General features: G+C 38.7%; 1 protein-coding gene across 1 annotated transcript; it reads left to right on the plus strand.

The window, feature by feature from the left end:
• Window positions 1-6727: 6727 nt before the first annotated feature.
• LOC121800528 (glycine-rich protein 23-like) lies at window positions 6728-7265 on the plus strand. Its single transcript, XM_042200088.1, has one exon. The coding sequence runs from the start codon at window positions 6749-6751 to the stop codon at window positions 7136-7138; it is 390 nt and encodes a 129-aa protein (XP_042056022.1). The 5' UTR covers window positions 6728-6748; the 3' UTR covers window positions 7139-7265.
• The last annotated feature ends 5233 nt before the right edge of the window (window positions 7266-12498 follow it).

Raw genomic sequence — 12498 nt, forward strand, 5'->3', positions numbered from 1 at the left:
AGCTTGGCTACCGGAGAGAACGTCTCTGCATAATTCACTCTATAGACCTGAGTGTATCCCTTAGCCACCAGTCGTGCTTTATACATCTTGATTGAACCATCTGCTCGTCCTTTGATTGTGAAGACCCATCGACATCCTACTGGCTTCTTTCCCTTTGGTAGAGTACACTTCTCCCATGTTCCATACTTTATTAAGGCATCTATCTCTTTCTTCATTGCCTCCCTCCAACGTTTGTGTTTCATCGTCTCCTCAAAGGATTGAGGAATCTCATCCTCATAGAGGGCAGCCTCAAAAGCTCTAGTCATTTCTGTGAGATGTCTCTGCACAAGATTAGTTACAGAATATTGGGACTTTCGTCCTTTCCAGTCTGGAGAGTATCGCCGAGGAGGAACGCCTCTCGTACTCCTTAGCGGTAACTCATAACCCATGTCTGCTTGTTCCTCAATTTCCTCATTCTCCCTGTCACTATTAGTTTCTTCCACAGGAGTAATATTTCCAGAGTTATGACTATTTACCTCAGGATCCCTGACCGGGGTAGATAGCGAGGTGTCGCCGAACTCCTCGCCCTGCACATTGGAACTTGACGGCCCGCCGTTACCGCTAACTGTCTCTGGTGGACCGACGTTTAGAACAGGTTGACTTGGACTCGTCAAGTTTCCCTCCCCCTGACTGTTGTGATTCTCTTCCTAGTTTGGTGTAGGCTCGGGTATTGGTGTAGGTGTAGGTTCGGGTACGGGTGTAGGTGTAGGTTCGGGTATTGGTGTTGGTAGCCAGCCTAGTGAGTCATTTTCCGGAATTTCTGGTCGACTCTCCCCCTGACCGCTAGGTTGGCTATAGAAGTATTCTCCCTCAACAAAGTCGCAGTTCATGGTGGTATACATGGTTCTTGTTTTAGGATCATAGCATCTGTAGCCCTTTTGATTCCGGCCATACCCTAGGAAAATACATTTAACAGCACAAGGGGAAAATTTAGACCGCTCGTGTTTGGGAATATGGACAAAGACGGAGCACCCAAATATCCTAGGTTCTAGACGAAGAGATGATGGGATAGTGGCTTGGGCAGATAGGATGTCCAAAGGTGTTTTGAAGTCCAGGATTTTGGTAGGGAGACGGTTTAGAAGGTAGACAGCAGTGGCTACGGCTTCTGGCCAAAAAGATTTTGGGATTCGGGATTCGATTAGGAAGGCTCGTGTGACTTCTAGAATATATCTGTTTTTCCTTTCTGCTACCCCATTCTGTTCAGGAGTATGTGGACATGTGGTTTGGTGGACTAATCCCTTTTCAGTGAAAAAAGACTGCATTTTAGAATTGACAAACTCCCCCCATTATCGGATCGAAGGATTTGGATATTGTGTTTGTATTGAGTTTGTACGAAGGTATAGAATTGGGTGAACTTGTCAAAAACTTCAGATTTTATTTTTAAGAAATAAACCCAAGTCATGCGTGTATAATCATCAACAAACAACAAAAAATAGCGAAAGCCCGATCCCCCAGTAACAGGTGCAGGCCCCCACACATCCGAATGAATTAATGAAAATGGAGTTTTCACTCTAGTATTATTTAACTTAAACGAATTTCTATGGCTTTTGGCCAAAAAACATGTTTCACAATTAAAGGTAAAAGAAGAATTCAACTTAGGAAAAAGCAGACGGAAATATCCTATAGATGGGTGCCCTAACCGGCGATGCCAAAGCCAAGCCTGCTTATCGGTCAGTCCGTGAGACATCAACGCAGTACTCTAATGGGCCACCTCATCCACATAGTACAGTCCGTGTCGTTCAGTGCCACGCCCAACTATCGTCCCCGTTTGGGTATCCTGCAGTAAACAGAAACGAGGCTGCATTAGTAACTTGCAGTTCAATTCTTTAGTCGCATGACTAACTGACAATAAATTGTGAGATAGTGACAGAACAAATAAGCAATTCGAAAGTCGAAGGGTTTGGGAGATAGTGATAGTTCGCATCCCCTGAACAGGTGCCAGATCTCCACTCGCAGTTTGAACATGGGTTTTATTTGACTTGGAAATACTTTCAAAATCAGACATATCAAAAGACATTGTGTCAGTTGCACCACAATCAAAAATCCAATTTTTATTCTTTTCTCATATTTCTGAGGTAGATGACATGGCCAAGGCTTCAAAAGAATTTTGACATTTTATTGTGGGATGTATCACAAGATTTTCACAAGGTTTAGGGGCTGGAATGTGTTTATGAGGAATTTTGGGGAGTTTAGAGGAGTTATTTTCGAAGTGGGGTACGGGGTGCAATATGTGAGGAGTTTTGGGGCTGGAAACAATAAGTCTATGGGAATGGGGTAAAAAACGTGATTTGGCAGAACTTGGAGGGTTCAAATGAGAGAACCCCCCTTTACCTTCACTCCAAACCATAGACGGGTCCGCCGCGTTTGCTTCTCCTCCAATTTGCACTCTCGCTGCCGTGACAGTGGCCACGGCTTTCTCCTCCCCGCATCCGCCATAATTTCCGGTGGTGGTTGGAGTACCGAAGCCACCCGCCGCGTGCTCGACGTAGGCCGCTTGGCCTCCGACCGCCGCAGCTGCTGATGCCGATGCCCTCGGTCCGCCGCGATTCGCCGCCCTCTGGAGCTTGGATTTCTTCATTTCATCCCACCATTCGGGATACCCATGAATGAGGAAGCAGGTATCTTTTGTATGCCTCTTTCCTCCGCAATGGCTACAAAACAATTTGCTTTTATCTTCGTCGCCTTTGCGGTGATTGGCTGGATACCGGGACGGCGCCGGTGGTGGTGGTGGAGGCTGACTGGTCCTGTTGCGGTCGAATACGATCAGTCCCGCTCCAATTCCGGAGCCTGGTTGTTCGGTAGGTTTCAATATTCGCGCATTGTCGGCATTGCGCCTCACCATCGCGTATGCCTCTCGAGGAGTCGGTAATGGCTCTTTGTTGATGATCTTCTTCTTGACTGATTCATACCGTTCATCGAGTGCGGTAAGAAACTGATACACCCTCATCCTTTGGGTCCGTTGATTGTCTTTCTCGATTGACGGAGGATGGTCAATCGTGCTTGGATCTCGGGCGTGTATGAATATCCACAGATCCTGTAATTTTTGTCACAATGCTTCCAAGGTCATTCCTCCTTGTTTAATCGTCATACATTGTCTGTGTAGGTCGTACACCTGAAATGGATCTCTCCCGCTGTCATACGTGATTGCCAGGCCCTCCCAAAGGTCCTTGGCGGTCGCGTATTGAGAAACTTCGTTTACAAGGTCAGATTCGATGTTGTTGATAATCCAATTGAAGGTGCAGTGATCTCTCTGCTACCACCTCGGGTAATTTGGGTCGGTTATCGGCGGTTCGGGGTCTGAAACTCCTATTATGTGAGAGGTCAGCCCTTTACCGCCAATAGCCCTCTTCATCAGGTTGGCCCATAGGGGATAGTTGTTCCCGTTGAGTTTTGTTTTGATGGTTACTTCCTCCATCGATTCTGGCTGGGTTGAGGGGTTTTTCAAGCTCTGCACTGATGAAAATTCCTTAAATTTCAGGAATTCGGCAAATTGTGCTGCGAAATCTGGTGGAAAATTGGTTTGGTTTGAAGTGTTTGTATTATGTGGATCTGTGTTTGAACTCTCGGTGGTTTCTGACATTTTATTTGCTCACAGGGTTAAGGACAGACGGTCGGGAAAGGTAGCCTTGGGACGGTGATGAACTCTCTCTGAGTCCCCACCTTAATAACCTGCTCTGATACCATCTTGAAGATGGTAACCGAGAGGGATAAGGGATAAAAGGCTAGGCATGGTGAATTGCAGAGAACAAAGTTTATGATTCTCTTATTTCGGTATTTCTGTGTGTTATACATTGTATACAATGATCTCTTATTATATGAGAGAAATACAAGTATATTTGGAAACATATCAATCTATTCTAGGTATAGTCACTAATTGGTATTCTCATAAAATAGATTTATTTCTTTCCTTGAATTGTGTCTTCTAGGGTTTGACTACTTCACTCTACATTGGGCTTTAGGCCATCCACAACGCTGTTCCCCCACCGTTCCTAAACCGTTCCTTAAACTACTATTTGCGGGCCCCACTGTACTTTTTTATTCCATTCCTTAACTAAGGAACGAAACCTGCAACCCTCTGTTTCTTATCCATTCCTTAACCGTTCCTTAAATTACTATTCATTCAATTTCATTTTTTATTTTTATTTCCAACCCAATTCAATTAAAACAAACACACTTCATTAAAATTAAAATAACATTACAACTTAAAATTCAAAAAAATAGAAAAAGACATAATTAAAATCCTAAAAAAATAAAAAATGACATAATTTAAAATACAATTTTATAGAGACAACCAAGAATGAGTTTGTCCCACATCGAAAGTGGAACATAAAACATTCAAGGATGTCTCTATAATATAGAGATAACCAAGAATGAGTTTGTCCCACATCGAAAGTGGAACATAAAACATTCAAGGATGTCTCTATAAAATAGAGATAACCAAGAATGAATTTGTCCCACATCGAAAGTGGAACATAAAACATTCAAGGATGTCTCTATAAAATAGAGATAACCAAGAATGAGTTTGTCCCACATCGAAAGTGGAACATGAAACATTCAAGGATGTCTCTATAAAAGAGAGACAACCAAGAATGAGTATCATAAATTCGCAAGCCCATCAAATATATATGGGCTAATACGAATTTCTAGTATTAATTTATTTGTAAAAATTATTTTTAAATATAAAAAACAATTTTTATAAATAAAAAATATTTTTTAAAAAAATCATTTTTAAAAAAAAATGAATTTATTGCGTCAGCGTGACGACGCCCACTCGCTGGCCGGCGAGTGGGCGTCACGCACGACGCAGGGCGAGCCACGTCGCCGAAGCGCGTGGCGGCACGGACCGTGCCGCCGGTCGTGCCGTCGGCACCCGGCACGGCTTGGGAACGACACGGAGACGGAACGCACCTCCGCAACGCGTCGCGCGCCGGTTCCGTTCCGCCGGCACGAAACGCGGAACGCGGGCGGCCGTTGCGGGTGCTCTTACAAGCTCTGTCCAACCGGCCATGAATGCAATCAATAAAATTATACTACTACTGAAGAAACCTAATTAATTGTTGTTTCATCGAAAAGTGGTAATTAATTTTTGATTTATAATAAACTCAGAAGATGCAAAAGAGAAAAGAAAATTCGTAGTATTAAAAAAATATGTAAAATAGTAGTGTATCATTTTGTTAGAAATCGTGGAGCTTTTAAGATATCAACTGCATGTAGCAGCTATCATATGTGAGGGTACGCAAATGGGCTACGACTGGTGGAGGCCATGGTCAAATTGATAATGGACAATTGGACATGTTTCGATTTAACGATTCAAAATCCACCGTAAGTCGAATTTTTCAAAAGTACAATGTTGGTTGGGCCAAACTAGTTTTAAACACCAAACGCCAAACACATCATTATATAATAATGCGGAGTTCATTACAACTTTATTTATAGTTCATTATAGGGAATTCTAAGATTTAAAAACAATGACATCATCATGCGTAATTTAGAAATCTGAAGTTCATTATATGTTTGTTATTAGTTCATTATAATGAACTCCATGTTATCATATAATGATGTTGTTCGGCGTTTAAGGTTTAAGAGTGGTTCGGTATTGATCAGAATCCTATATTGTTCGGCGTTTAAGGTTTAAGACTAGTTTGGTATTGATCACAGTCCTATATATATATAATAATCACTCCATCTGCCATTTTATTTATAGTGTCATTTTGATTCTACACGGGTTTTAAGAAACTGTCTTACTTTGTTAATAAATTAAAATGAGCAAATATGTTAGTGGAATGTGAACCCCAATTTTACATATTAAGTTTATAATAAAATGTGAGAGTAACGATTTAGGTGAAGGTAGTCCACCTATTTAAAATGGAAAAAGGTAAATGAAACTTTAAATTGCCGACACGAGTATTATTTGATGGGTGCATGTAAAATTAAGGATAGCCTAAGCCCTAAAGCCCAACCCGATTGTTACTTCATTGTTTGAGACTTTGAGCAATGGGCCACAAACTTAGAAATGAGTATGAAAATAAAAATAAAAATTATAGTACTCCTTCGTTTATATAATTTGCACCTGCATGTATATATACATATAAACATAGTTTGGGGAGTTTTAAGTAAAAATTATGAGTGATACTGTATTTGGTCCTATTGGGATTTCAACAAGCTACTGGTGTAATATAGTAGTACTATGTATAATATCTTTGTTTAACAGAAAAAGAATTTTAACTAGATTATGGAAATGACTTTTTGGCTGTTTCACTATTCTCTCTCTTTCATGTAATTAAGTGTTGTCGACAATAAGACTCTCGTAAAGAGATTGTAGATACACCCCCTGCTATGGTCTGTGGATGTATACAACACACAAATATACTTGACTGTTAATTCCTCAATCAAGAAAAAAGCAAAACTCAAAGTGGAGACGAGGCTCGCTCCAACATTCATTAAATATAGCTCTTCCTGCATTCCCAACACGCGTTTGAAGCAGAGTTTGCATGCCATTCAATTGGAGTTTAAAATTACGGAAGACAAACCTTCATCATAGCGTTGACCATCTTCAATTCATCTCGTCTTTTTATTCACCTAACTCTGCATATTTTTAATACACCGCTTCAAACCCTAGAAATTATCCCTATAAATTGCTCAGCCCTAATTCCATCACCTCAAAACATCCCACCTTTCCTTCATAATCTCTGTGCTTAAGGTAAGTGAGATGGCTAAGTTGTATGCAATTGTGTTGATCGCACTAGCAATTGCGCATGCAAGTGCAAGAGATGTTCCAATTGATAGCACAAAACCTATTGAGAAAAAGACGGTGGTGAAAACTGCTGATGCTCCGGCTGCACACAGCGTCGGTGACGAGAAAAACTTCATAGCTTATGGCGGCGGCGTTGGTGGCTGGGCTGGCATTGGCTACGCCGGTGGGATTCCGATGATCGGTGGCGGCATTGGCGGCGCAAGTGGAATTGGAGGGGTGGGTGGGCTAGGCGGTGCTGCCGGTGCCGGTGGATTAGGTGGGCTAGGCGGAGTTGGAGGCGCCGCCGGTGCAGGTGGTGTAGGCGGAATTGGAGTTGGCGGTGCGGCCGGCCATGTTGTACCTTGAGCTTCATCACATGTACTTTGTCACATGTTGTTTTAGGGTTTGTGTTTTGAGGATTTAAGGTCTAGCTAGCTATGATTTTCTATTTTCGTTATGTGGTGTTTCGTAGCAGTGTTGTAATTTCCCTGATTTTTTTTTTGTAATTCTCAATGTTTTGGAATGTTGTAGCTGGCTAAGTTTGGTGGTGTGATGTTATGATCTTCGTTTATCAATGAAATATTTTTATGTTTTCTTTTTTCTTTATCTGTAGAAACATGACTAGTTATAGCTGAATTGGATCTTCTTAGTGCATAACTGGGCCATAATATCACCACATACCAAAGAAATCTATCGATACACAACTTTTTTTTTTGTAAACTATTAAACGTTAATTAATTGAAATTTTAGATGATCCTGACCAATAGTACATAAATGCACATGACAATTTTTATCTTAAAGAAATTGGTAATTCACGTAATACATATAGGTAGATTTGAAATTTTATTAAATTTTGGTGGTTTGGCTACTTCACGCTCAACTTCTGTAGAAAGTAAAATATAATGTATTCCGTATTTACTTATATATATGTTTTGAGAAATAAATAGTAGTATTCCGTACTACTCCTAGTATCTATTTTGGATTTTCTTATGGATTCCGAGAGAAAGAATTAAATATAGTAGGTTGCTGGGCCGGTGAATTTTAAATAGAAAATAGGCCCAGTATTAAAATGGAGCGGCGGCTTGGCCTAAAATGTTTCCGTCACTAGACACGTGTCAGGAAAATTCTGAGGCAACTTAAGTTTTCATTGCTGCTTGTAAGAGCATCCACAACCGTGCTCTTGCCAGCGGCACGGTTGTGGGCCCGGGCGGTACTATTCATGCCTGCTCTCTGGCAAGAGCACAACACCCATAACTGTGCTCTTCCGCAAGGACGAGCACAATTAATATAAAATTCAATTACACAAAAACATTTCCATAATATTAAAATTCATTTAAAACCCACAATAAATATTACAAATGACAAATAAAATTAAACATTGCATAATTAAAATCCTAAAAATTAAAAATTACATAATTAAAATCCTAAAAATTAAAAATTACATAATTAAAATCCTAAAAATTAAAAATGACACTACTCGTTGCCGAATTTCGCCCACATGTGGTTGATTAGGTCTTCTTGTAGTTGATTGTGGATTCGAGTATCGCGCATTGTGTGTCTTGTCTCGATCCTCTGGCCAACCGTCGTATGTTGTTCGTAGTATTCTTGTTCTTCGCGTTCCGCTTCCGCCATAATATGGGTGAAATCCATTTGAGATTTTGAGTGGGGGATGAATGTGTTGATAGTTTGTATGAGAATTATGAATGAGAGATGAATGAGAGATGATTTGATGTGATAAATGGATGATGAATGTGTGTATTTATAGATGATTTTGGGGGAAAAAAAATCAAAAAAAATCAAAAAAATTCAGAAAAAACGGGAAAAAAACGGCCATATTTTTGGGATTTGGAAAATATTTTTTTTTTATTTTTTAGCATTATTTATAATTAAATACCGATTTTTAAAAAAAAAATATAAAAAAGTTTAAACACAACGGCTATGCCGTTGACGAATGGGAGCGCGCCACGTGTGCGTCCGCTGGCACGGACGTGCTCGATACATCGAGCAGCGCCGTGCCAGCGGCGCGGCTGCAGCGGCGGCGGTCCTGCGCCTTGCCAACGGCGCGGACGGCGGTGGCGTCTTTCGCCACCGCTGCGGATGCTCTAAAATGCATAAAATTTCGCTGCTCGTAAGGTATAGACCAATGTTTTAAAAACCGGACCGGACCGGCCGGTTCGACCGGTTCAACCCCGAACCGGTATGTGGTCCGGTCCGGTTAGCACTATAAAATCAGTGACATGTTCAACCGTCATGAACCGCCGAAAACGGCTGGTCGGACCGGTCTGGCCGGGAACCGGAAACCAGTTCAAATGCTTTTCAAAATTTTATTCTAAAATTTTGGCCTTGATAGGGGTCGAACTCAAGACCTCCCGGTGAACTTACCAACAATTCAACCACTACACCACAAGGACTTCTTGGTAGTAATTTGAACATAAATTATTTTCATATGTTAAACACGAAATATTTATCTATACAAACTAATAATCCGTGTTTAATATATATATATATATATATGTATATTAAGAATATGTGATTAATTATATTAAAAGTTTACTACTATTTGATTATATACTAGGAGTATTTACTAAATATATATTTTTAATTTATGTTTATTCATATATCTTTGTGTATAATGTTATTTTGCCGCATTACTTTTTGAAAATAATACTATGAACTTATTTATTTTTATACATAAATATTAAATTTTTTATTTACAATAACTTACTACTAGTATAATTTATATATTTAATTATATTTATTGATAAAAAATGAATAAAATTCTATCATTCACTAAAATATATTCTTTTTAATTTTATATTCTTTTAAGATAATTCATTTTAATTTTATATATTATTTTAAGAAATTGTTAATTTTAATATATTTCTTATATTTTAATTATACTTTTACAATCACTAATGTTTTGTAATATAGGATTTTATAATTATACATAGAGTTTAATACTAGTTTTTAATATTGTGTATTATAATTTATTATTGTATTTAAACTTAACGTCATTAAATATTCTAATATAGTAGTACAAGACTTGTTTTCTATAATAATACTATTAAATGTATAATACTATAATATTTATTGATAAAACATTTGATTAAATTTTATTATTTACTACTAAATAAATAAATATATATATAAACAGTATTCCGATTCAACCAATGGTTCGACCAGTGAACCGGTTGAACCAGTGAACCAGTAATGACGCCGGTTCGCTTGCCGGTCCGGTTTTTAAAACATTGGTATAGACAACTGGTGTTGCTCGAAAAACTTTACTCGCTAAAGCCCGTGTTTTTGTTTGTGGTGATGTAATATAAGAGCTCGTTTGGTAGCTATGTCATGTTTCGACTAGACATGATATTTTACATATATTGGGTGTTCGGTAGATTAAGATAATTGTGAGTTATCTTATTATAGTGTTTGGTACAATAAGTCACAAGCAAGGATTAAAATCATGATTGCCAAATTATACTTATTAATTTAAGTTAATTACTAAACTATCCTCATTTAGTCCTAATATTGTAAATTTTGTTTTCATCATGTATGAAGTGTTTTGTTTTGCCTAATACTTCCACTACTCCATATGTGTTCTACTGTCCCTATGAAAATTTTGCTGATCTTTGGATAGCAATTTGGCTCCAAATATTGACACATGCTAATTCATAAATTTATGATATTCATTCTGAATTGTAGACATTTGGCAATAAAAATTAACATCTTTTCAAGATAAACTCCTTATCAAATGCACGGTCTTTCAAGATAAACTCCTTACAAAAATTAGCATCTTTTCAAGCTAAACTCCTTATAAAAATTAGTATATTTTCAGGCTAAACTCCTTACTTATCAAAAAATGTATACTCCATTTTGGTATTCTATTTTTGTAAGCATTGATTATTTAGGTCAAATTTTATGAATAAGCATTGATTATTTCAGACAAATTCTATATGAAAATATTTTATCAAGTGCAAAATTTTGTACATTCAAATTTTTTGAAGCTTCAAGCGTTTATGGATTGAACAAAATCGTTTATTTTTGTTTAAAAAAAAGCAATTGCCTTCAAGTATTACGTAATTATAATTAAAATATAATATAATGAAAATAAAGTAAGAACAACAAATTGACATCAACAAAAATTATAACATGATTTTGTGAAGAACGGAAATGTGTCTGTGTCCATATTTTGGTTTAGGGTTAGAAATTTTGATGGGTAAAATTGTATTTTGCTAAAATTAACTAGGCTTCCATGATAAATAACATAGGATTTTGAGTAGTTACAAATATGAGTGAAACATAGGATTTTCAGTGGGCTTTGTGCGGGCTGGATACAAAACACGGGCTATTAAGTTTGGTTACATAACTACCAAACACACAAATAAACTCAGATTAATCCCTATTTAGGCTTAACATAGCTATCAAACAGCCCCTAAGTATTTTAAAACTGACGAAAAATGAGTGGAATGCCATATTTCAATTGATCAGAGTATATTATTTACGTACAAGTTTTATATTTTATTTGACATTGAGCATAATATTTTAAGACTAAAGACCCATTTTGGTCCTTAACATATTGCGATTTTACGATTTTGGTCCAAAACATTATCTTTTGAATTATTCGGTCCATTACAAATAAAAATGAGTCACATTTGGTCCGAATTTGACGGAACCGTTAAATATTAATGGTCAACGTGGATTTACCCGATTTTGACCCAATTAATCATTTTTAATTAATTCAAAAATGATAATAATTATTATAAATAAATAACTTTTATATTATAAATAAAAATATAAAGCCCCCAGCATCTCCGCCGCCAAGCTCCGCCGTACCATCACCTCGATTTCGCGGCACCCTCATTTCTCCTCGAACATGCCGGCTTCCGACTCCCAGTGTTCTGCCGTTGCTGCTCACCGTCAATTCGTCGTCTCGTCTCGCCTCCTCTCTCTCTCCCTCACCCTCGACCCATCCATCGACCACCTCCCCCTCGCCCTCGTCTAGGCACCCTCCGCTACGGCTGCCTCCCCCCTCCGTAGTTCCACCTCCTCCTCTCAAATCGTGGCTGCGGCAACACCGGAAGGCGTCGTCGTCGCTAATTTTGTCGGAGATGAAATCGATCGGATACACCCCCGATTGCAGCACCTGCAATTACCTATTTCTGACTCTTTCGAAAATCGGTCAATTAGGGGAAGCGGTGGAGGTGTTGAAAGGGATGGGGACGGTGGGATGCGTCCTCGATTGCGATAGCTATGGGGGGATTGATTGCTGAGTTGAGCGAGGCGAGGAAGGTGGACGCCATGGCGGAGGTGGTGAGGGAGATGATGTAAGGAGGGGGTGAGGCTGAGGGATGAGACGGTGACGACCGAAGGTGAGGCTGAGGGATGATGGAAGGTGGACGCCATGGCGGAGGGATGATGGAAGGTGAGGTTGAGGGATGACGGAAGGTGGACCGAAGGTGATGGTACGACGGAGCTTGGCGGCGGAGATGGGGGGTTTTTATATTTTTATTTATAATATAAAAGCTTTTTTATTTATAATAATTATTATCATTTTTGAATTAATTAAAAATGATTAATTTGGTCAAAATCGGGTAAATCCAAGTTGACCATTAATATTTAACGGTTCCGTCAAATTCAGACCAAATGTGACCCGTTTTTATTTGTGAGGGACCGAAAATTCAAAAGATAATGTTTTGGACCAAAATCGTAAAATCGCAATATGTTAA

The sequence above is a fragment of the Salvia splendens genome, chromosome 4, assembly GCF_004379255.2.
Source record: "Salvia splendens isolate huo1 chromosome 4, SspV2, whole genome shotgun sequence".
Lineage (NCBI taxonomy): Eukaryota > Viridiplantae > Streptophyta > Magnoliopsida > Lamiales > Lamiaceae > Salvia > Salvia splendens.